This window comes from Dasypus novemcinctus, chromosome 10 (genome assembly GCF_030445035.2).
Source record: "Dasypus novemcinctus isolate mDasNov1 chromosome 10, mDasNov1.1.hap2, whole genome shotgun sequence".
Taxonomy (NCBI): Eukaryota; Metazoa; Chordata; class Mammalia; order Cingulata; family Dasypodidae; genus Dasypus; species Dasypus novemcinctus.
The window spans coordinates 61715337-61741827 of NC_080682.1; the positions used below are offsets into that span (position 1 = coordinate 61715337).

The 26491-nt window shown below is 39.3% G+C and overlaps 1 protein-coding gene across 9 annotated transcripts in view; it reads left to right on the forward strand.

The window, feature by feature from the left end:
- Positions 1-8960, forward strand: part of MPPED2 (metallophosphoesterase domain containing 2) — a 182501-nt gene extending 173541 nt beyond the window's left edge. For all 9 annotated transcript variants that reach the window (XM_012522322.3, XM_058305608.2, XM_071218138.1 and 6 more), the window contains 3 exons: positions 1382-1497; positions 4505-4618; positions 7601-8960. In XM_012522322.3, coding sequence (XP_012377776.1) covers positions 1382-1497; positions 4505-4618; positions 7601-7719 — 349 coding nt within the window. In that variant the 3' untranslated portion in view covers positions 7720-8960. The remainder of the gene's footprint in view (positions 1-1381; positions 1498-4504; positions 4619-7600) is intronic.
- Positions 8961-26491: the final 17531 nt, after the last annotated feature.

Below are 26491 nucleotides of genomic sequence, written 5' to 3' on the forward strand. Positions count from 1 at the left end.
GTTGGAACTTTAAAAAAAATGAGGACCAAGTCAGATACTTTCTTAGTTTCTCTTTTTCTAATTGGGGCCACACAGACTCTTTCACTGAAATCATTTGTTTCTTTACCACCTCAGTGAAAACTAAGGTTCTAACCTGTAACGTGGTTTGTCACATGGCCTTGAATTGCCATCTGTACAACTCTAGCCTTGACTATAGGTGTCCACCACCAAATGAATGTTGTGCCAGTGTTTCTGAGTTCAAATTCTTGAAAGAATCTGAATAGTTTGGCCAATGGTTGATTTTTAAATAAGGTGTGTAATAGTCTGACTAGCTATGAATGAAGAGGTTAGAGTCATCTTGGACAGTGTTACCTCTTTCAGCAAGCATCAAAGGGGCAGGAATAGGCTGAAGGGGAAAGTTGGCTTGGCAGGGAAATTTACTGACTTGTCTTTTACATGTCTACCCTAGCAAATTGGAATTTTCCTTTTGAACCAAAGAGTCAGTTTCAAAGAATGATGGGTATAACTAAATGCTTACGAACTGCTAAATGCTGGGAACTGCTTTATACTATGTGATTTAGTCCATAGTAATTGTATAGAAAAAGTGGTCATTCTCTCTTCTTTATAAAGGGTTGAGACATTTTCAACTCCAATTAGAAATCCTCATCAGATAGACAAAGATCCCACTCACTTCTGCATAAGGCACTGGTCTTAAGACCTCAGTCCTGGAGCAGAGATTCCTGTGATGGTAGAATGCGCACATCCACTCACAGGGGATGTCCCCTGTATCTTTCCTTTGGTGGCAGGAGGAAAATGTCACACTTAACTTTTGGCTCACTCTCTACTTTCTTATTTTTCAGAGTTCCCATATTTTTTTCAGAATTCCCAGTTCAGGGTATTTAAAGCCTCTCAATGTACAAAGGTGTCCTATGTATAGAGATGTCTGCCTTCAGAACATGTGTCCTCTTCTCCAAGGCCTTTAGTAAGAATCTTTCTGGTGAAGTGGTTCCATATTGATGGGGAAGAAGAGTGAGTATTGATGGAATTTCTTAGCTCTGAGGTATTACAGGAAAGTTAGAAAGGTTTTTTATCTGGGCCGAAGAGAGCATCTTAGGAAGCGTAGATTTGGGGAAAGACAAAACATCGTCAAGATTTTGATAGAGGTCTGTTGGGAAAGTCTCCACTGTAAGGATTCCAGTGCCTCTTTCTAGTTGAACAATTCTTAGGCTTCACACTTGCTTTCAAATGGATTGCTTTTGAAGCAGTCAACAAAAAAAGCATCCTGCTGCCAGGGGCAACCATCAGAAAGAGAAAAGAGCAATGCAATGAGCGAGAGGAAAATATTGCAGAACTGAAAATGGGCTTTGCCAGCCTGATACCATGTGCCTTATCTCCCCCAAAGGACCCCATGGTTTAATGGATGGGGCTTTAACCTGCCCAGAGGTCAGTCTCTGCTGGACAAGTGGAACCTCATCCCCGAGGGCATTGACATTCTCATGACACATGGACCTCCTCTAGGTAAGTGAAGCAAGGTTGTCCTTTTGTCATATACAATGCCTTCTTTTCCAAGTGTAATGAATAATGCTTCAGGAACATAATCATCCACCCTCCTGAAAAAAGTGAATATGAAAAAAAAGGTAATGTCTTTAAAGAAAACCAGTAGGATAATTAAACTCAGCAGTTCTGCTGGGCTTACAGGTGTTCTTGAAATTAATTTTTTTTATTTAGTCGAGTCAGGGAAAATCAAATAAATGTGGCACCACAGTCTTTTGAGGCTGATAATTTATTTTAAGAATGGTACTGGGCATAGAAAGATGACGGGACCTTCTAATCATTGGGCTTTTGAAAGGCAATGAAATGAGGGAAACTTTTCTTCAAAAGAGCTCATTTACATTTTCCATATAATGCTGACATCTGGGGGAAGAGGGGTCTTTAAAGTTTAGCATTTGAGCTTGTTATTTAAGGAAAGACTCCACTTTTTTATTAGCTAAGTTGTCCTATAAGAAGATGTTATAAGCTACTTAAAATTATTCATCCTACAGGCACATAGAGCCTGCATCCAGGTTTATGTTGCCAGTGTGTTGTGCAGCTACCCCCAGTTATCGAGGCTATAAGACAGAAAATGATTATTTGAGTTATGTATTGCCCATGAGCTTGTTATCTCTTTGACTTAGCCACAGAAAAATTCCATAACTCCCCATCTACTCAGTACCCATCGTGCCAGGACCCATCTGGCCCAGCTAAGCTGTGCTCAGCACATTGAGATGTTTCACTTTTAATAGGAGAGTTTTCTCGATCATCTTGGGTTGGGAGGGAGACAGGAAACACTTAATACAAGAATAAATGATTTTCAGTTTTTTTCCCTATGGTTTGGGGACTGTATCCGTGCCGTTTACTTCCTCTGTCAGTCTGGAAAATTAATAACAACAAGAAAAAATCTAATACTCATGCCCTAATGTGAATTTAATCTTTGTAGATATTTTCTCCTCCAAATCCGTTGGTACTGCGTCTTGGTCTTCTTTCCTCACAGCAGATGTACTCTGTTTTTCACAAAGAAACAGTGGAAGTGGAGGCCAAGGAGTGAGCCAGGATGGCACTTTTTAATGATAGGGGAAGGCAAGAGGAGAGGAGCCAGTTCCATTGTAGAAATGGACATGGTGCAATTCCTGACTTCAACACTTCAGTTTCACTCACCCCATGCTTATCCCACTCTCATTGCATCCCATTTCTTGTTTTAAAAGATTATACCTATTCTTGACCTTGATCAAGTTGTAGTTAATTAATTTCCCTATCATTCAGTCATTAAAGCCCAGCTAAACCATTGAATTGTCAGCTAACTCTTCTGATCTCCTGGAGCTACCCAGTGAGACCACTCTATAGCGATATCATTAGAGTCAACTCAGTCCTTTTTCCTGTGCAGCCTAGGTGGGGGTGCAAGAAAGATATCCCTTAAGCTGTTTTTATGTAAATGGCCTGGGCACCCTCCCTTTAGAAACATGTACATGTCTAGAGTAATATTGGGAATCTAACTTTCCAATCCAACAGAACAGAACAGAATTTCCTGGCTTCATTGAGTCATTAGATTTTGTGTAAAAGCTAGTAGCAGTAAGAGTAAGTCTGAATTCTAGGCTTTAAAGCAGAATTTAGACATCCCAGAAGGGTCCAGGACTCATTCTTTATAGTGAAAATGGGGTAAACCAGAGAGTAGCTATGCATATAACAGAGCGAGATCTACATCAAGGGCTTCCAATATGAAACATCACACAAAGCTTTCCTTTGTTGATCCTTAATTAATAGGATTGTTGGGATTCTTGTGCAAATGCTATATGGGAAGAAAATTGTCCTTGAATTCTCTTCCACTGGTGAAGGAAGCCACAGCACATGGGACTTTACTCTTATGAGCAAGATGCTTTCTCATGTGCTTATATGTATAATCAGATGTTTTCTCCCTTTAAGAAAAACACTTCTTTGAGGGAATATTCCAGTCATTGTGAATGAAGGATTTTTTTTTACCTAATTAAAAAGGTATTGAAACCCCAGGATTGGATTTTGCTATGGACCCTACTTTCATCTGCTATCCTAAGTAGACTCTGGCCACCCCCCACACCCCTGGTAGTAAGTCTTTACAGAGATGCTAAATATTCAGGTCTATTGTTTGGCATAACCAAATGGAATAAGCTTGCCTGCCCCTTTCTGCATGATCATTTCTAAATAGAGAGGAATACCCTAATGGAGTTGTGGAATAAATTCCCACAGAGTATGATTTAGCTTTTTGTCCCACCCACCTTCTTTATGCCCCATCCCTCTGAAGTATATGGACTCCATTTTTGACCATAATCATCCAGACAACTGACTTTTGCTATAACTGATGTCAGTTTTTATGGGTTTTCCATGTTAAGTGTAGAACTAAGTGGCTTTTACTTTAAAAGTAGCCAATTAGCCCCAGCTTGCTGGATGCCACCATGAGTTCAGTGTTGCCTATTCCTAGTGACGAGTCAGGACAAGGAACCTGCCTTTTTCCAAGCATTGGCCATCAAGAATCACCAAGAGTTAAGAGTTGATGCTCTAAAGAGAGAGAGCAAGGGATCTTGTGGCCAGGTGACAGGCACAGCACTATCTTATTTGAACCATATTGGAAGTAAACTGCTGTAAGAAAGATATAATAAAAAAGAGACAGTGACTGAATTGAGGGAGAAAGAGATATTATAGGACTGCCGGGAATAAATGTCATTGAGCCCATGAAGAAGATTTGAAACCTATGGCTAAATAAATCAAACCCTGTACAGAAAAAAAAAAAAAATGTTAATTAACAGGAAGAAAAACGTGGAAGCCAAAAAAATCCAAGAACCTTAAGAAGACAAAGTGACAAGTGAAAAGTTTCTTAAAAGCCATTGTGAGCTTTAATGGAGAGGGTAGTATTACAGATAATGTAATAAACCTTCTGTGAGTTATGGCTTCCTGAAAGTCTAAATGAAACCTTACCTGAAGAAGAAAATTACGAGTATTGATTGCATTTTGCCCTTAGGTTTTCGAGACTGGGTTCCCAAGGAGCTTCAAAGAGTGGGCTGCGTGGAGCTGTTAAACACGGTCCAGAGGCGAGTCCGGCCCAAGTTGCATGTGTTTGGTGGAATCCATGAAGGTAAGAGCAGAAGAAAGGCGTTCACAGAGTGCTGGCATGTTATCCACAGTCGCATTCCACAAGTCAGAAGACATTAGCAAAACTAAGGAGACCTGGAGCAGTGGTTTTCAGACTGTTTTTATTTATCAGCAAAACCCTTTTGTAAGATGAAATGTTACTAGAAATTCCTGCCTATAAAGCTGATAAATATTTTATAGGGAGCTACTCTGTTTTTTCAGCAGAGTGCAGCCTGGTCTGGCCCACCATACCGCATACCCAGGCAGCTTCTGGACTCTCGGGACTCTGATGAGGGATGTTTGATAACACTGCTGTATAGCTATCCTGAGATGAAAATGGACATTATTTTTTCTTTAAGAATGTTAGAAGAAATGGCCTGTATATTAGACTAAAATAACTTCTATGGTCCCTTCCAACCTGCAAATATTGTGTTTCAAATGGAATATACACAAAGAGTCAGGAAGACGGCACATTCCCTGAAAACTAACTGGACATTTAATGAAAGCTACATAATAGGAGTGGCAGGAACATGCACATTTGAAGGTAGAGATTGCCTTTCTAACCTCAGAAAACCATTTCAGAGTTCTCAGAAATCATCAGGGCTATTAGCTCAAGCTGAGGTTAAGCAGAAAAATTAAATCTCCCCTAAATGGGAACAGTTCCACTTGCCTCTTTCTGCCTTTAAAGGTAAGCTGAGTCAGATGCCTCACAGGAACCTTCGGGGCTCTGGGTTTTGCGTGTTCTTTTTCAGGTCAGGGACAACTTTGCCTTTGGATTGACACCACACCACCTTTCAGCAAGCCCTGAACTTTCTGACCTTGCCAGGCTTTCCCAGTCAATGTGCTTATGTGGAGTGGGCACATTGAAGTAGGCAGCTCCCGTGTTCTCTCCAACTCCTCCTTGCAGCCTCTTTCTGGAGTTATTTATGAAACTGCAGTCAAATCGAGGTGTTTAGGGTTATGTGCCTGACAAGGCAAAAAACAAAGTTCGCTTTCCAAAGCCCACAAATCCAGTGGCTTCCTGGTTAGGGAGGTAATAAAGAGCATATTGAAAATCATCCTACTGAGGCCAGAGAAAATTCAGCTTGCTCCAAGTGCAGGAGCCAGCTGAGTGGTTGAATGGATAAAAGCAGGGGTGAGGCTCCCAGAGAGCAGGGCCATCCGCTCACCCTGACTTTGAGCTTGTACACCCTGAAAAGAAGGGTGTCACTGTAAAACATGGCAGGGAGAGAGGAAGTGCAGGTTGGGGTGACCAGAGAGATGGGAGCTCATTTCTAAATAGCGTTTCTGGGGAGCTGTTATCTTGAAAACAGGTTTGAATTCTTGCAGCATAAGTATGAATTTGCATTTCACCTTTTTTTTTTTTACATCGTGAATTAGCTTTAAACTAGCCAAGCAGACAATTGGAGAATTCCATGAAGCCCCAAAACAATAAACTTGCTTAAAAGAAGGAGATCATATTCAAATAAACTTGTCCTGCTTTTATTCGCTTAAGACAGCTGAAGAGGGCAGAGAGAGGGCAAATTCCAACCTCTTGATAGAAAGAGATAACAAGACTTTATGACCTCAGAACTAAATAGTGCACATTTAAATGCCTCTTTTCTTTTTCTTAAGAGATTTTTCCATTGACCCTCATTAAGCTCTCCACAGGCTTACTTGGAGAAATGGAAAGCAAAACAAAACAAAACCTTATCAGTTATTTCTATAAGTTCTGGTAATTTTTTTTCATGGGTATATTTTTCTATGTCATAAGAGCCTGAAACTAACACACAATTGCAAACTTAATTGCAAAGGTTGTATGGCAAATATAAGATATCCAGGGAACTATGCAAATTTGCAAACGTGCCCAAAATTTCAACATATTAAAAAATTGTGAAAGGAACATACGTACTAAAGACAGAGAAATTTTTTTTAGCCTTCTTCCAATAGGTCACAAGAGATTTATACTGCATGAGACATATTTATGTTTGACCCAATGTCCAGATAAGCTTAGGAAACAGTGTCCTGTGATGATGTTTCTACATATCATTTAGACATTTGATTAGTTTATGTTTTTAAATGAAATGGAACTCAGCACCCAAACTACACAATTTAAGTAAGATCTAATTACTTTATATGCTACCACATAAATGAACCTTGAAAATATCAAGGTAAGTAAGCCAGACACAAAAGGACAAATATTGTATTCCACTTAGATAAAATATCTAGACCAAACAAACTCATAAAGACAGAAAGTAGTTCAGAGGTTAGCAGAGGCTGGGAGTAGGGGAAAGAGGAGTTGTTGCTTTAATGGGTAGGAAGTTTCTGTGCAGGGTGATGATAAAGTTTTGGTAACAGATGCACAACATTTTAAAAGTAATTAATACCACTGAATTGTCCACTTAAAATGGTAAAATGGCACGTTTTATTTGGTAAACACGTTACCACAATTAAAAAAATAAATGAGAAAAAAAAAGGAAAAAGCATCACTTGTTAACCTTCAGTGAGGCAGTTGAGCAATTATTTCATAAACAAGGAAGCTAAGCACCCACACCTCCCAGCTCCCGATTAGGACTCTTTCCTGTGTCTAAACCCATTTAGGGTATGGATATGTTTGCTTCTGAGAAGTTTCTCATGCCACTCCTTCGATCCATAGAACATGGTTTTTCATATAGGCCTTTGAAATGAGGATCATTTTATAAAACAAGAGGGAAAATCTATTTTTTTCCTCTGAATTCTCAATAGTGAAGAAATCACAGTCTTTCCCCCACAAATTTAGTGTTTAATTGAGGATAAACAGAATCTCTCTTCTTTGAAGGAGAGGATTGTCCTTTTGAAGAAAACCGAATAAAAAGCCATGTGGCAGTTTCTGAAACTCGGGGAGGTATAACTGAGTTTCATCTCGCTGCCCACTGGAAAAGATTTTTTGGTTTCCCTTGCCTGATGGACCTGCATCAAGTCCCTCATGTTGGTATACACTACAGTAACTGTGACACTCTCCTTCCAGGTTACGGCATCATGACGGATGGTTACACAACGTACATCAATGCCTCAACGTGTACAGTCAGCTTTCAACCAACCAACCCTCCAATTATATTTGACCTTCCAAACCCACAGGGTTCCTGAAGCTCCAAAGCCCAACTGGAATGTGAGGAAAGGTCTATAAACTGCCATTTTTCTAACTATAAACTTACATTCTCTTACTTGTTTATTTCCAAATCCTGTGAGTTCCTTTTGTAAATTGCTGGAACACAAATGATGCTAGAGGTTGTGCTGCTTCTTTATTATTTTTTTTTTAATGGGCATCTGTTTGAAATCAAAGAAGCATTGTGAATTTGTAAAATGATTTCTGTTTTTTCAAAGGCCACGCCATTGTAAATTGTTAGTGCTCGCCAAAGGACAGCCAAGCTTTCTTTTAAAAAGTGATCAAAATCTTATTTTAATATGCTTTAAGCTGGAAGAAAAGAAGAAAAGGTAGGCAGTGTTTTTAAAAAAAAAAACACCCAGATTTGCACAACTGTTTAAGAGTATTGTCTGAAGTATATTATTTGATGTTTTATTGTTGTTGTTTTCTTGGAAATGCTTCCTTTTTTGCAGACGTGGACCCAATTTATAGCAATCTTCTCAACAGAGGTAGACGTGGAAAAGACTTTTCTTCATTCTGTCCCTATAAAGAAAGCTGTGTCAAGGGAAGAAAACGGCCCTCGTCTAAAGGATGGCTTAGCCACTGAGATCCATATTGTGGTTATACAAGGTCTCATTGTTTGTTTCTTTTAAATTATTTTAGCTTTAAAAATAATGGAAATGGAATCTGTCAAGAGCTGGTATTTCACGTAGTAAAAAAATGAACATGCAGACTCCTTTTCGAAATGGATTTATATATATAAGTATTTTTTGTGAATGATGCTAAGTTAGGAGTTTAATATTGCCAACAACAGTTCAGCTGCAAAGGAATGCTGTATAGCAGCACATTAGAAATGCGAAGGAGCGGACACATTTTCTCAGAACTCAAGGTCTTAAAGAGCTTGAGTTAAATCTTGGTGCAGTTGCAGGCATGTATAGACTTAAATGTATGCAATGGAAGCTTACTAAAATAAGGCTTAGTTGTCCTTTATATTTAAATACCCTGAATTGTCTTCTTAATCCCTGCCCCCCATTTTGCACTGTGTGTCGATGCAATCTTCGCTAGCACAAAATATTGTCGCTATTAGTCATTTCTGTTTTCCCATTGTAAATGCTGTTGAACTTTATTCTATTTTATGTTACCTTGTTAATGAAATTTAGGAAAGCAGTTGTTTCTTTAAATTTATTGTGATATTCTATATCTAGCGGCCTTTATATGCAAATAAAATTGCAAGATTTTTAAATCTGTGATGTTTGGAGGGGTTAGTGGTGGGAGGATGGTGGCTTAAGTCCTGGGGAAGGGGGATTTTATTCATATGCAACATTCGTTATCCCCTCCAGAAGAATTAGAATAAGTGACTCTTTTTAAAAATTTTCAATAAATTTTTATCACTCACCATCTGCGTGTTGGCAGGTAGATCGATAAGGCACTCTGTGTACTCTTTCCTTCCATCATGCTGTCATCTGTCTTACTGTAGATTTCAGAGGGTGAAGATTTCATCTGTGACTGCATGGTCACTGTTCCTGTAGAAACTACAGTGCCCAAAGCTGCAGATGCTGTTGTGGACATGTCTGTGGTAGTGAGAAGGAGAAGCAGCTCATAATAGTAACCACTGCACAGCGGCACCTGTCCCCAAGAGCAGTCACCATCCCCCCTTGCTTGTTTTTTAATATACCCATCACTAAAATGCTTTTGCAGCCTGAGGTGGTGGGAGGTAGGGTGGGAAAATCTGTGTATGTCATTTTGCTTTCTCTGGACAAACAGTTGAAGAAAAACAATATGATCCTGAATTTGTAATGTACCCCAAAAATCTCTGTTCCAGTGCCCATCGGTTATATTCAGATAAATCTTCTTTCCTTCCTTTCCATAGAAGCTCCTTTGATATAATTCCTGAAGGGGATACTTGATTTCAGTCCCAGCAGAGCAGAGAGAAAGTTCTTGGCCAGAATTCTAGTGCAAGCTCACATGTAATCATCGTGGGCTATCACAGCTGTAAGTATTGATTTAAGTATCTCAGATGCCACCCAGAACCCATGAGCGGGGGACCCTTTGGCCTGAGTTTGCAAAGCAGACCCCTGGTATTCTAGCTCCCAAACAAAGGTGGTCCATGACCATGGTAGCTAAGTTGGGCCAAAAAAGGTCCTAGGAGCAGTTAACAACCCTCCCCTGACCTACATCAGTCAAAGCAGTGCTGGTTTTAGGCTCCTTCCCAGGGAACTGGAGTGGAGTGAGGACTGAATGGAAATTACACCAGGAGCTCAGCACAGATTTATTGAAAAGCAGGCTTTCCAGAGAGAGGCAGAGGATCAAGAGGACACACAAATGTATATGTGTACAGCCCTTGAGAGCACATCTGGACACAAACTAATGAAGCTAAGCACTTGATTAAATTGCTTTCCATTGTGTGGGGGCCAGAAGCAACCCATTCTCAGAAATCTAGCAGGGGAAACAGCTTACTGCAGCCTGTCCACTGTTCCATAGACATGAAATGCCTTGGCAGGGTCCAGAATGACCATCCAGAGCCTGAAGCTTTCTCCACTGGACCTTCTAACAAGAAAACATTCCCAATAGCTCTCACAAACTGGGCGCCTGCCATATCTAGGCACTATCTGAGCATAGTTCATATTTTCTTTTGCATCATCACAAAACCCTGAGGGAAGCCACATTAGCCCCATTCACTTAAATAGGAAACTAAGGTTCCAAAAGTTAAATAACTTTCCCAAGGAAAATGGAAGATTAAAAGCAGGTCTTTCTAACCACTGAAGTGCACACTTAGAAATGGTTAAAATGGGAAATTTTTTGTTATATATACTATATGTTTCCACAATAAAATAGAATAAAATAAAATTGAAAATCATGTTTTGTCCAACTTCCTAGCCCCATGCTCTTTCCATCACCCAATCTCTGGATCAGAAAAGTTGATAACCCTCAGGAGCTGACGTAAAACTAGTCTGGCCCAGGAGATATTTCCCATCTCTCCTGTAGCAGCCCCAGGAGCAACCTGCAGTGGGGCTTTGTGACGCATTTAGTTAAACTGCTTCCTCCCTACTTGAGGGACAGCACAGTGTAGTGGATAAGAGCACAGACTCCGAACCCGAACCCTGGCTCCACCTTGATTTAGCTCTGATGCCTTAGTTACCCTCTCAGTAAGATGGAGATGATAACGAAGTTGTCACAAGCGTAGACATGTATGACTATGTGTATAGAGTGTAGAGGCATATTTGTAGAGCACTGCCTGGCATATTGTAAGAGGTATACATGTGTTTGTTTAATAAGGTCTCAGATTCTCAGGCAGAATTCTCTCTGTTGATTTCTCCCTCTCTGGAGCACAGGTCCCAGTGTTTCTGAGAAAGTGTGGTTGTTCGCATACCTTGAAACCTGTAGCAAACTAAGAATATGATGAACCCCAAGGGCACTTGCATACTGACTTCCAGTTTTGGTGTCACACTTTACTAAATTCCTTCTAATCTCAAAAGAGGAAAGAGTCTGTCCTCATTCCCATTGCTTAAAATGGCTCCCATGGATATTCATGTTTCCCATATCATCCCTCTCCCCGTGGAATCTTTCCACTCCTATCCTACTGTCCCCTTCTCAATTTGTGAGTATTTTTTTTCAGTATCTTTTCTCTCAGTCTCCCCTTTCTATTAGAGAATTTGTGGGTTTATAGAAAAACCATGCATAAAATATAGGGTTCCTAAATACCACCTTATTATTAAAACCTTGCATTGGTGTGGTACATTTGTTAAAATTGATTGTACTATTAACTGTAGTCCATGGTTTAACTTAGGGTTCATGCTTGTGTTGAGCAGTTCCTTGGGTTTTTTTAAAATTTGTATTCTAGTAACATATGCGACCTAAAATTTCCCCCTTTAACCACATTCATATATAACTTTATGCTGATAATTATGTTCACAATGTTGTACTACCATCACCACCATCCAGAATTTTCCCATCATCCCAAAATGAAACTCTACGTTTCAACTCTCCATTGTTTTAGTTTCCCAGGTTGCTTAAAGCAGATATCATGAAATGCACTGGCTTTAACAATGAGAATTTATTAGCCTCCAAGATTACCATTTTGAGTCCATGAAAATGTCCAAATCAAGACATCGTCAAGACAGTGTTTTCTTTCCAAAGACCAACTGCCATATGGGAAGGCACATAGCAGCATCTGCTTGTTTTCCCCTTCTCTTCTGGGTTTCGTTACCTTCAGTTTCTTGCTTCCATGGCTTCTTTTTCTTTGTTTGAATTTCATTCTCTTACAAGTAAGAGGATTAAGACCAGTCCTGATTGAGGTGGGTCAGACTTTAACTGAAGTTGCCTCATCAAAGGGTCCTGTTTACACTAGGTTTACACTCACGGGAATGGATTAAATTTAAGAACATATTTTTCCGAGGTACATACAGCTTCAAATCACCACACCAGGGAATAGGGAATCAATCTTCTTTTGTTTCATAAAGATGTTGGGGGTTGCTGAAATCCCTTTAAGAAGCAGGGCATTTGTATTCTGACAGGTGACCTGCGTTAAGCCTGCCTTCATCTCCATCACTTAATAAAAACTGTGACCCAGGTCTTGAGTGAAGAGAATAGAAGCTCAGAGGACTTAGGATTTGTCAATTACAAATAAAATACTTGCTGTGCCCCAGACTAACACCCTCATCCTCCACCCTCACCCAGCAAGGATGCCCAGCTTCACAGAGTGGACACCCATGTATTATTTTGATTTCCCAACGTCTTTTCATGACTTTTTTCCACTTTTCTAAAAATTTTAAAGTACTTTCCATTTATTTATTAAACTGAAGTGAATTAGGATCTACTTCAGAGAATTTGTCCATGAGCTGAGGCATGTGGAACCACTCATGGACACAGGGTAGTAGGAAATTCTAATTTGGGAGAGGTCCAGGAGCAGACAGGATCCAAGGAAAGCTCCAGGCCCACTTTTAGGTGTCAGCTTCTACACAAAAATATTCTCTTATCTTATAATTAAGAGGCAGGATTGCTGCGTGTGTCAGTTCTGTAGCATGTCTCTTCCAGGAGTTTAGAGTTACATTTTCCCTGCCTTTTTTAAAGGATGTCCCTTCTACCTTTCCCCTCCTAAGTGATTCAGAAGCTTTCCAAAGAATTCCTGCTCTTCCCTGGTGCCCATAAGAAGTCAGCCTCTGTAGATCTTGAGAGGTTCAAAGGGGGTTAGTAGAACCATCATGGTCACACAACATATCAGAGAGCCCCAGATTGGCATCTGGACTCTTATTTTGGGCATGCACTGCTTTTTCAACTTGACATTCCAGGAATAATGGAAGATGGGTAGGTCACTTTGCCCAGGCATAATGTGGTTTTGCAGCAGAGAACAAGATGCCCCTTTGTGAGAAGAAAACCAGATTATTTGAAAGAAACCGGACTCCGGCTTCCAAGTGCTTCTTCAAAGGTTTCATTTCTTTCCCTTCAACCAGCCTGCCTATGAGTTGTCAACTCTTATGGTCACCCAGTGCCTCTTCCTTCAAGAAATATGGGAGCATGACATCTGCCTTTTCACCTCAGAACACCAACAGCTCTTCCATCATTTTTTTGTAATGCATTTTGATACATACATGTCAGGTCTGGAGGATGCCAAGGGTTGGTAAGAGCTCCCAACTTTTGCATCAGACATGCTTGTTTAGATTCCAGTTGTGGTGTTTACCAGCTGGGTAAACTGTATCCTGCTATTTCTCTTCTCTCACCCTTAGATTACACACCTGTATAATGGGGGATAATTCATACCTCACATGGATTTGTCAGAATTGATATGACAGTATCAATAGAGTCCAAGACCCAGTGAACTTAATAATTTAATGCAAGCTTTCATTAATTCTTTCCATTGTAGTTACTTAAAGAAAAAAAATAGCACAAATATATATTTTGTTTGTTAGGCAAGCCCTTCCCACAAAACAAGCAAATTTCACAACTGGGCTGGGTAATGGAACTACAAACCTAAGGCATACATAAATTGAGCTCTTTAAATTCCCATCTCTCCTCTTTGAACTACCTGACAAAACACTTACAGTGGGTTCTTCTCTACTCCTCCTCATTTCCTTCCTGATTTAGGGATGCCTTACAAGACAAAAATCTTGAAGTAAAAAGGGCTTTTCATATCTGAGAGCATCTATAACTGAGTAATGGTGAGAGAGAGATGCATTTCCATTAGGAAGCACAGCCACAGCAGCACTAAAAGCCCTGGTAGACTAAACACTCGAAGGCAGAGAGCCTCCTCCACATCAATCAGCTCTGATTTTTATGAAGCCACAGTTACCATGAGGTGCATCAGAACACTATCACAGCCTGTTTACCAAGGAAAAGAGCCCGTGATTTCATAGCCCATTTCTGCCATGACCTTAGTGGCTGACCTTGGGATTAGGTTGGGCTTCCCAGTAGAAGCTCCTGAAATAGCAAATGGCATGTACCCAAATGGTTCGTGCTTGGGCTCACCAACATGCCCTGGCCCCTGGTGGCTATACTGTGAAGGTAACAACCACTTAATCCTGAAAGGGCCCCAGAAGCCATCCCTGGACCCCCTACCTCCACCCAGAACACACCTCTTTTGTCCTGTCATAGCCTCCCACATTTACTTCTCACCACATCACCTCGTTGCTGCTTGTCTGTCTGCAACTGCCCTGAGGTCACTGACAGTGCCTTCTATCTCTGCATTCCCACTATGTGACTCCAAAGAAATGCCTTCTTAATGACATAATTAGTGTTTGGTAGGCAGAAGTTGGGTAGTGAGAAATTTTTAAAAAATTAATCACAGATGAAATCAATTAACGTTTATTTTTGAACACCTACCATAAACCAGGTGAAGTGCTAATAAGACAGTCTTTGCCATGAAAGGGCTTTATAATTTGGCAGAGAAAATGAGATATTAACAAATGATTTTAAATAGCACTAGGAGATTTAAATAAGAGTTCAAGGCAGCAATTGAAGAAAATCAGGGTCTGTGATACATAAGTCTCTCCAATTTGTGGCAGTAGGTATTCAGAAGTGTGAGATGGGGGTATAAGTTTCAGGCAGACACAGGCAGCTAACCTAGGAAAGGGGGTCTGTGTGAAAATGATAATATCAATTCCATGTAGCTTCATTCCTAGAGAAGAAAAACTGGTCTGGCCAGTGGCAATTCCAAGTGTGTCACATAGCTGGTTTGTTTTCTTAATTTACTCTATGAAATGTTTTTCTCTAATGGCATGCCATTGACAAAATATACCATAATGTCTCCATCCATCACTTCCAAATGCTTTTGCATGCATCAGTTGTTGACTTGTTTTCTCCCATTCAGCACATAAATGAGAGGAATGATTTATCCAAGGCCACAAGTTACTCTTATGTGGAACCTGAAATAGCTCTCTGGAGAAATACTGCCCTGAACACTTACTTCTTTGTGCTAATCTAGACTTGTATTGAGGGGTGGCTTTGACATGGGTCGCCCTGGTAGCCCCCTGACCAGTGTTTCCTGGGGAGCTGGATGAGGTGTCCACTGTGGTTCTGAAATTCCCTAGTGTAAAACCTTGAAATCCTGTGGATGTGGCCATTAAGGTAGGATTATAGGGTGCGAAATCCAGGGCTTTGGCCAGTGATGCTGTGGGTGGGCATTTGAGCACATAATGAGATCCCCCCCATGGCCTCTTTGGAGCTCAGGTTCATCAGAAAGAGAAAGGACATTACATGCGTGAGTATAGTTCCAGTCTCTTCTTTCAATTCACCTTTTTTCCTTGAACTCCATCTCCCTTTGCTGGAGATATCTAGCTCCTTCTCCTTCAAAGTTTCACTAGATCAGTAATGGAAGATAAATAGGAACATCAAGATAACTCTTCTCTGCTGAAAGTTCCTTCAGAGAAGGCAGAGAATGGCTTTTTCTAAGTAAGATCTGGTACAGGACGGGTTACTTTAATAGTTCCTGTCTTATTAGATGATGCTGATAATGAGAATAAAAGGTTTGAAACATCAAATGGTCCAGAGATCCTGGGACATTAAACACAGTACTGCTATCTGTAGCACTAATAAATTGTGACAATGATTTGAAAAACCACATTTTCCTTTTTATTTCTTGCCTCAAAAAGTTAAAAAATAAACTTGGAAGATTTCACCTGAGAAAATTTGTCTAAATCAATTCCGTAGAAACAAGAAACATTATGATGCTCATTACACTTCGTTTCTGTGTTAAAATATGTCTGGTGAGTGTGAGAGAGTGTGTGTCTACTTCAATAATACTATACCCAATATGTAACAAATTACCTCTTTGCTTGACTGACTATATTTCATAGTAACACTAGAATTGAAATAAGGTGTGCAGAATAAGAACATTGTTTTCTAAAGGAGTGAATAACCAAAATAAAAATCCAAAGCCAATCACAAGACTGCTGACTGAGATGGTAGCTATATGTCATGTCACGTCTTAGGAATGGAATCTGTGAGTTCTAAGAAGATTCAGAAGTATGGTAGATTGACATTGTAGTTCTCTTGCATTTTTACTTAATAGATCATCTTCCCAAAGAAAGGTGATATATATATAACACCCAGGAATAGCAATAAAATAAATTTCAGTTCATAGAATGCACAGAGAAATTTACTCCATAAAAAGGTGAAGTGGGAGTGGGAGAATGAGAATAGGAAGGAGAGAAAGCAAGAGGCGCAGGTCTAAAACTGAATGAAACTTCATTTTTCAAGCCAATGTGTGACTTGTATGTCCTTCAATCACTTTCACTCTCTAAACTATAAGTTGATAATTTATCTTCTCTGATTTTAGGAAACCCTTGAATAATGGGGGCAGGTGAATCACTTGGTTGTTTCATTAATATGAGGTCTGCTGACTTTTATAGGGGACCATGAGAGCTGAATCCCTCCTTACAGTCTTACCTGTGATGGGCTTTTCCAACACAATGCCAAATGAGAGACTGTTTTGTGAGAATGTTCCTCTTAGAAAAGACCTCTCCCAAGAAATAAATTATGTATCTCTAGTGAAGTGACAATGTGCAGGCTATTCCAGCTATACTTGTGGATTCAGCAGTATCCCATTTATTGATATGAATATTTATATCCATGCCAGTAGCACTGCGGTTGTTGGTAGTATCTGTAGTGAATAGCTTGGCTAGGATGCTGAGGACATCACCTGCTGTTTTTAAGGCTCAGCAGTCTCAAAGCTATTTAAAGAACCCCTTCATCACCACCACTTAGGACCAATGTTAAAAGCAATTCGATATTCTCCTTTCACTGCCCCCCAAATAATTATTGCTGACCTAGAGGCAATTCTGGAGAGAGACAAGTTTTTCTGTTATGTAATTCTCTTTTATCTAAAATTCTGTAAGATTATGTTTGTTATTCTTTGGTTAACTCTATGTACTGTTATTTTTGTTTGTTAGAAAATACTTCTACTACTCACCTCAAGTCAAAGAGGTATTGTTTAGTCCTCATTCAAAGGATAAGGTGTGAAAGTGGGATGGCACACCCAATATCTGTCTTTTCAGGTGTATTTAGTGGCCAATGATGTGCAACTAGGGGATGTTAGATTGAGGTATAGGGATACCTCTACAGCCATGCAATAGTTCAGCTCTTTATCATAGGCCCCCTTGTACCAGGCACTCTACTTAGCATAAGATTTAGTCCAGAGTTAGGCCAAAAAGAGGATCTAACCAAATTTAGCTTATTAGCACAGATATAACTTGACAAAGAGCCTGTATTCCTCCAAGTGACCAGCATGAAAATGAGTGAGGTGACTCCATTTTTTCTACCTGTTGTCCTATGATATATATAGTCCCAATCTACTTTCATGATTTGTATAGACCATAGGCTTTTTTTTTTAACTTTTTTATTTTTATTTTTTGACCATGATGTGTATAAACAGGAGAAGTTATCAGTAAATTAATCTAAGCATGTTTGATGATAAATATGTTTTACTGGAAAAGGAAATGAATGCAAAGTCATTGGCCTTTGAATCCTGTAGTTGAGAGTATGTAGTCTATAAGCCAGAGAGGTCTGGCTAATGTTAAATCTTGGAAATTAAAGTTTTAGGCCTTTTAAAATTTCATTGTTTGGATGGTACATCTCAAAACAGGTAAATGAGTGCACTCTATAACCTTCAGAGATTTAGAACTTTTCTGGCTAATACTAACATTGACATGTGCAAGGTGATGTGGAATGGACAACCAAGTAATGAAGACTGGCATACATATCCCATGGGCCAGGGCCTTGACCACTTCAAAGCTTTGAGAAGTTCCTGAACTATCTTACAGGTTTTTGATCTCTCCCTTTTCCTCCAGTTAGTCAATCAGAACATTTCTCTCCACAATTGTAAATCTCTCTAATCACTGTTAAAGACATAACTACAATCTCAAGACTTTAGGTATAATACTTCCCCAATACAGTGCTGAGTTTCAGGGCTCTATTTCTTAGGCTGGAGAAAGAGAAAGAGAGAGAGAAAATGTATATATGTATGTATGTGTATATATATATTCATTTTTTTTCCGGAAATATTCTGTCTGCTCTTGTTTAAAAGCAATATCTTAAAGGTTAGAGATCATGATCCTAATTTGGTATCCGCAATTTATAATCTTTTAACTGGTAGTTCAACCAATTCTTTTTGAGTCTGTATGAAATCTTCACGCAAATGAAGCTTCTCTAATCTTCACCCATGTCCATTTACACATGAGCAAATACGTTAAACTGTTCGTAAAATGATAAAATAATTCTAAAGATAAATGCAAAATGACTTTTACAAAGACACGAAACAGTACATTACATTCTACGCTGGGTAATGTCTGCCAACATTCCAGAGGCCAGAGATTTGATAAAATACCAATTTAAGGGATGGAAAAAAATGATTCCTTGAGTGAAGAATTCCAATTCCTTCAGAGGGAAATCTAATTCTGGAGAAGAGAAACATGTCATTGTTTTCTTACCTTTGTAATTCAGCAATTCTTAAGCTAATAAATTAGAGTAAGTGGTTTGTCTGAGACATGGAGAAAATTGGATACAGCATGAAGAATTAACAACAGTGTTAATGAGAAAATGGCCAGCTTATAATTCTTTTGCTTGAATTTAATATGCAAGGTGACTAGGTATTCATAACATTGTTTATTTTTAAAAGTATTTGATCTTTTTTTAATGTTTCAAAATCCTGTCAAGGTCAAAGAAGACACACTCTGCTTTTTCACATTGTTTTGGTGTAAGGTTGATGCCTTAATGAAATTGTTACTGAAGAGCAAGCAGCCAGTGTACTTCAGACTTACATGTATTACTGGCAGAGCATCTTTCACAAACAGTTAGCTCTTCATAAGACATATGATTGTGCTCACATTTTTCACATATATCCCATGCCTCCTGAATTAAAACGTCATTTATAAAGAATCAAAATTAGTCTGGGCCCATCTGAAGAGAAGAAGGTCAGCTCCTTAGTTTTTTTGTGGGCAAATAAACTCGTTCAAGTCTTGTACATACCATTTTACACTCTTGAACTGGCGGACCTTGGCTTTTGTACTTCAAAAGAGTTCTTTCTAATATTAAAGAAAATTTTTAAAATTCTCTTTACTGGTAGATGTTTGATTGTAAGGAACAAAAACCCATTCCAATTTGTTTAAGAAAAAAGAGGTTTCTTATGAGATACACAGTAAATACCAAGAGACATGCAAATGCAAGGAGACAAAGAACCCGAGAATCTCCAGGCACCTCAGTAACAGTTGTTCATGGACCTTCTATTTGATATTTAGTAAAAACTCATCTGATTTGCTTGTTATTCAATGAATTGTTATTCCCATGTGATGTAGCACCTAGAGCTCACCATTTTAGGAATGTGAATGGGGTAGATTAAGTCTCGGTCAAAGCAGTGTGTTAATGAGGACAAGTTTGAGTGCAAACCTCAGAAGTATTATTCATTATTCTTGTCCGAGGTACCAAACAATTGCAGCTTGACCACTTTATTAATAACTGTCATCAGCCTGACCATAGAGGTTGATTGAAGAAAGTGAGTGAATTGAGGCAAATCTCTCTCTGCTCCTAAAGGGAAAAAGAGCTGAAAGAGTCATAGCCCTGGAGACACTGATTGGAATCAGTAGTACCATATCTCACTGCTAAGATAATAACATTAACAAATCCCCAGCCCACTTTCCGTTGTTTCCTACAAACTGGAGAACTGAGTTTTTCAAATTCAAGGAATGAACTGATAAAATGAAGCTATGAAGCATCTCTTACAAGATGTTTGGCCCTGCCCGCATTAAATATCCTTAACAGACTGATTTTTACTTACATGGTTAAGCCAGGTCATAGGATAGCTATGGTTGAAGAGATGAACTCAAGCTGATGATGGTGGTAGTGAATAGCTCACATTTATAGCATCAGGCTTGGAACATGAGATTTGGAGTCAGACAGGCATAGTTGGTTCAAGACATGACCCCACTGGTTACTAGCTGTGACGCTTTGATCAAATTATTTAATCTCTTTGAGCCTCAGTTTCCTCTAATTAAAATGGGAGTGATAACAGTACAGATCTAATAGGATTGTTGAAAGAGGTAACTGAGAAAATGAGTGCAAAGAATTTAGTACAGTGCCTGGCACATGTGAACTACCATTGTCAAATCATTACATATATATGTGATTATGCATACCAATGATTGTTTCATAACTTATCTCACTTGAATCTCACACAATCTGTGCAGAATCTCATGGCAATCAGTGAAGCAATGAATTCAGAGATGAAGAGTTTCTCCATACAGGATGAGGTAACAAATCTAATATTGCAGATTCAACCAATGACATCAAACAATGTAAAGGCAAAACTTAAAACATGTATGAATATGTAAGAACTACAGGATGCCCATCACCTATGTACTCCATAAGAAAAATTTACTATAGGAGGTGCTCCAGAAAACTAAAAACAGAATCCAAAGTAAAAGTCAAACAAGCATACAAGAAATAGTGGCAGATAAGCATGACTCAGAAAATGAGAAATAAAGTAGAAAAACAAGAGGATCCTTTGTGACACACTGTTCATTCTATTTGAGCATCAGAGTTTAACTTCTATACATTTCCATTAGTATAATCACATTAGTTGGTCCCATAGTGAATAATATTTACTTACATTGTAAATGCTGTTGGTTTTCAAGATTAACATCATATACAAAGCACAAAAGTTTGTTGACAATTACAGAGCAGTATGTAAACCTTGATAATGTGACAGTAACAATATAACTGACAAAAATTATAGATGGAGAAAAGGAAGAGAGATGTAAGACTGAGAATCAAAAGAACAATAGAAATTTTTTACATCTGGATTTAGAGGCATATTATCTAAATTTTAGTCACAGTTAAAGTAGGTGCCTTGGAATTGGGGCAGGGAATGGCATATTTTACTTTCCCTTTGTACTTTTCTACACTAAATTTTGCTTTGCTTGTGCATGGAAAGCAGTGAGTTTAATTTAAAAATAAGCAAACGAAAAGAGCATTCAACTAAAGGTTGAGATGGAGATAATTCTATTCTGGGCACCCCAATCTAAATATTAGCAAAGTAGGAATGGAAACTGATCACGTGTGGGAAGCTGTGATTCTGTACTAGTAAGTAAACTTACTTAATAAATAATTCAATAAATTTGGTTTCCTCCTCTGCCTCCTCGTTTTGTTGCATTAAAATGAGGAATTAGAAGGCACATATTCCAGACCAGTTCTGCGAAGCAAACCAACACCAGCCACTTGCAAGAGCTAAACTACAGCAACCATAAAATATTTAGTTATATACAAGCATAAGGAATGAGCTGTCTAGAAGCTAAGACTTCTAAGAAAAATGGCGTATGCATCCATACAGCCAGCTGCTGAAAGTTGGAATATTTTCAGTAGTGGATATTTGCTGCCATTGAATGCTTAAACCAGTGCTTATGGAGCATTCAAAAGGCTTCTGACAGGTCACACTGCTCCAGGTAGTTTGCAGGGTTACATTGTCCATGAACGAATGATTTTGCTTTACGTCAAAGGGCGTCAGAGGACAGCATACTGTCTTAGTCCCCAAGGATTCTCATCTGTTATGAAGAGCAAAAACCCAACGTAGGGGGATGGGTCAGAGAGCTGAAATCCAGAGTCTTGCTAGAACACGGTGATCCTTACAAGTAAGCGTCTCGGTATGATAAATAGGAACTTCTCAAGACTGTTAGAGAATGGAAATTTAAGAACCAGTTCGGTCAAAGATCAGGAAATTTATGGCGATTATCTGCGGTTACGGTGCAGAGTGTTTGAGGATGGTTTAAGCCAAGGAGTCTAGTGCCTGTAAATCTTGAGAGTGATATTAATACCTCTGTGACCAAGTGTGTATGTTTCTGAAAAGATTGATTGCAAAGGCCAGTTCCTAGGAAAGACAAGCAGGTAATTGGCATTTAATTAATGAAAATAAGTTATATTAAATTAAAGACTTATAATCCTTGATTATTTATCTTCCTGTAGCCAGGGTGACAATCTACTCTTAGATTAACTCAGCACTGTTTTTCTAAGAGGCCAAACTAAACCTTCTGTTTAGTCTGTATAAATAATCAGGAACATGTTTGCATCTCACCATGGGAACAAAATATCCTTTGGGAAACCCCAGGAGAGTTTTTCTTAATATGAATGATTTTTAAGGATTAAATCAAGCAGGGTGTCCAAGTATATTCCATTCCTCCAGAATCCAGAAGAGCTGACATGAGCCATTGTGTAGAAGAAGGGGTATGTGTTGAGGGGCAGGCTGACCTGGGTTTGAGCCCTGCTCTGATACGTATTAACTATATGGCCTTGGGCATGGTATTAAAATTATTTGGTGTCCAGTTCCCTCAGAGGTAACTGGAAAATAAACCTGCCTCAAATGCGTTGTCTTGAAAATTAAATCATCCTATAGTCTCATGATCTACTGGCAAGCACATAGTGGATGCTCAATAAATTTTTTTCTATTCACTTCATTCTCCCTCTTTTGTAGCACAGGGTGACAATGGTTAGAAAATGATTCAGAATGAAATTGGAGGACTCATACTACCTGATTTTAACAATCACTATAAAGACATCATGAAAACCGAGTGGTATTGGTGAAGGGAACAGAATAGAAGGTCTAAAAATAAGATTCACAAGTTGAGCCAATTGACCTTTTTTTTTTTTTTAAGGTACCAGGGGCTGAGGATTGAACCCTGGGAACTTGTATGTGGGAAGCCAGCACTCGACCACTGAGTCACATGGGCTCTCCTGAGTTGGTTTTTCATTGGTTTTTCTTGTTTGTTTTTAGGAGGCACCAGGAACTGAACACATGACCTCCCATGTGGGAAGCAGGTGCTCAACTGCTTGAGCCACATCCACTCCCTAGCCAATTGTCTTTTTATTTTTAAGATTTATTTTATTTATTTTTCCCTCCTCTCCCGTCATTTGCACTCTCTGTCTGCTCTTTTTGTCTGTTCATTGTGTGCTCTGTCTCTGCTCCTTTTCTTTTTAGGAGGCACCAGAAACCTAACCCAGGACCTACCATGTAGGAAGGAGGTGCCCAATCACTTGAGCTACCACTGCTCTCTGCTGGTTGTGTCTCTCACTGTGTCTCCTCATTATGTCACCTTGTTGCATCATCTTGTTGCATCAGCTCATAGCGCCAGCCCATTGCATCAGCTCACTGTCTTGCTCGTCTTCTTTAGGAGGCACCAGGAACTGAACCTAGGACAGGACCTTCTGTATGGTAGGCAGGCGTCCAGCTGCTTGCTTGAGCCACATCTCTTCCCCAATTGTCTTTTAACAAAGTTACAAAGGCAGTCCAAAGAAGGAAGAATATTCTTTCCAATGAAAATTAACTCAAAATGGGTCATCGGTCTAAATGTAAAACTTTCAGAAGTAAACAAAGGAGAAAAAATTCTTCATAGCCTGAAATTAGGCAAAGAGTTCTGAAATATGATACCAAAAGCACAATTCATGAAAGGAAATATTGTAAGTTGGACTTTATTAACATTAAAACCTTTTTCTCTGTGAAAACATCTAGAAAATGAAGAGACAACCTACAGAATGGGAGAAAAGATTTGCAAATAACAAAAGTCTTATAGCTAGATACATAAAGATGTAAAATTTAGCAGTAAGAAAGCAAACAACCCAATTAAAAATGTAAAAGACTTGAACAGACACTTCAAAGAGGATGGCGAATAAGCACAAGAAAAGATGTTCAACTTCATTAGCCATTATGGAAATGCAAATTTTTAAATAAGATTTATTTATTTCTCCCTGCTCCCTCCATTGTCTGCTCTCTGTGTCCATTCACTCTGTGTTCTTCTGTGTCTGCTTGTATTCTCATTAGGCAGCTCTGGGAACTGATCCTGGGACCTTCCAGAGTGGGAAACAGGTGATCATTCTCTTGTGCCACCTCAGCTCCCTGGTCTGCTGTGTCTCTTATTGTTTCTCCTCTGTGTCATTTTGTTGAATCATCTTGCTGCATCAGCTATCCACGTGGGCCAGCACTCCTGCATGGGGCAGCACTCCTCTGCGGGGCAGCACTCCATGTGGGGCGGCTCACCACACGGGCCAGCTTGCCTTCACCAGGAGGCCCTGGGTATTGAACCCTGGACTTTCTATATGGTAAAAGGAAGCACAATTGCTTGAGCCACACCCACTTCCTGGGAAATGTAAATTAAACCATAAGGAGACACCATTACATACCTATCAGAATGGTCCAAGAAACAAAAACAAAATATGTAAAAAATGAAAGCCAGACAATATCAAGCGTTAATGAAGATGCAGAGAGTACCTGAAACCCTCATATATTGCTCAGAGGAATGCAAAATGGTACAGCCACTCGAAAATAGTTTGGCAATTTCTTACAAATTTAAACATATACTTAGCATATGGTCCAGTAATACCACTTCTTGGTATTTACCCTAGAGAAAGGATGATTTATTTTCACACACATACACACAAACAATATACTCAAGTGTTTATAGCAGCTCTGTTCACAGTAACCAAAATCTGGAATAATGTCCTTCAATGGGTTATTGTATAAACAAACTGTGGTATATCCATATGCTGGAATACTACTCAGCAATATAAAGGAACAAACTGTTGATTCACACAGCAACATGGATGAATCTCAAAGGCATTTTATGCCAGCTGAAAGAAGAGAGTCTCAGAAGGTTATATACAATTTATATATGATTCCATTTATATTCTCAAAAAAGAGAACAATTTTAGAGATTGCCAGGGGTTAGGATAGGAGGAGTGTGTGACTACAAAGGGCAAGTATGGGGGAGCTTTTCCAGGGGTGATGGGGCTGTTCTGTACCCTGATTGTAGTGATGATTACGCAAATGTATACATGTATTAAAACTCATAGAACTGCATACCAAGATACGTCAAATTTATGATAATTTAAAAATAGAATAAAAAGAAAAGGAATTAAAAAAAGAAAAGAACTCCACTGGAAGCCTTTCTGACTTGTGACAAACAATATAACTTATAATACCCTAGAACTCTGTGATTCTTTAAGCATAATTTATTCATTAGACAAATATTTATTGAGAACTTCCTATGGGTTCCCTTTTTTTTTTTTTAGTTGCAGGGGATGAAATACTAAACAAAAACTCATGGGAGCTTATATTGCCATAATAAATGTAACTAAATAGAATGTTGGATGGTATACGCACTATGGTAAAAGGGATAGAAAATTGGGGGTTGTAGTGCTGCCATTTTATATAGGGTGATGTGGAGAAGAACTCAACAGAGGCCTGAAGGAAGAGGAGGAGTGAGCCACATAAATATTTTGGGGATGAGTGTCATAGGCAAAGGGGATAATCTTAGGGAGAAACCCTGCAGTACACAAGACTGATCAGAGTGAAACTGCTCCCCATGAAGCCAAGGAGGAGATCCCCAGAGAATCCTTTGAAAAACTCTAGGGTTTTGATGAGGAACATAATGTTGAAACTAGTACGTCAGACTATCCCTGTACAATCAGGTTTGAGGTGGCAAGAAAAAAAAGCCAAAAGTTTCTTCCTCAAGCCCAAGATGGAACTCTGGTCTAAAAATCCCTGAGTTGGAGGCATGTTTCAGGCCCAGCCATTAGAGCTAAGTCACCAAAAGAGCACAGAGCCCATGCTCAGGGGGTACTAAGAGCAGAAACCATTAGCAAGGACACAGAGGGGAGGACACTGGCCCCTGGTTCTCAGTGATACAGTGGGTGCCTAGCAGGTGTGGTGGAGAGGCAAGACTCTGACCCAGATGTTTTATAATTAATTTGAGAAAGAAAATGGTAGATGGGAGGTTATCTCTGGAATGGCCACAAATTGAATGTTCTCCAAATCAGAGCATAGTGGTTATGAGATGTGGTGGCTTGGAGAAACCCTAGGTTTATCAGAGGCAAGCAAGAGAGACAGAAGGCAGACTATCGCCAAGTCAGTAAAATGCTGGGACCCAAGTGTAGACAGCAAGATATTGGATAATGTGACTGGAAAGAAGCAAGTAGGTACATTGAAGCCTGTTTGCCTTGAGCCCTGAGTCCAACTGAAAATATACACTTCTTCCGCAGATACTGCAAGATTTGGGGATGGCGTCTTCTTTTCCCTTCCAGGATCGGCTGCTCCTGGAGCTCATCATGATAGGGGGCAAACTTCATATGAGGAGAATGAAAACTCCCATCTATCTATCACTATCCTACTCTCTTTCCTGAGCTGAAGCATTTCAATCCAAGGGAACCTGTCCCCTTTAAGAACCATCAACTTGCAGGAACTGGCTTCCTGCCAGCGTAGGAAAGTAGAACAGGAGACATTTAAAGCCCTGTTTGAAAACTGTCATT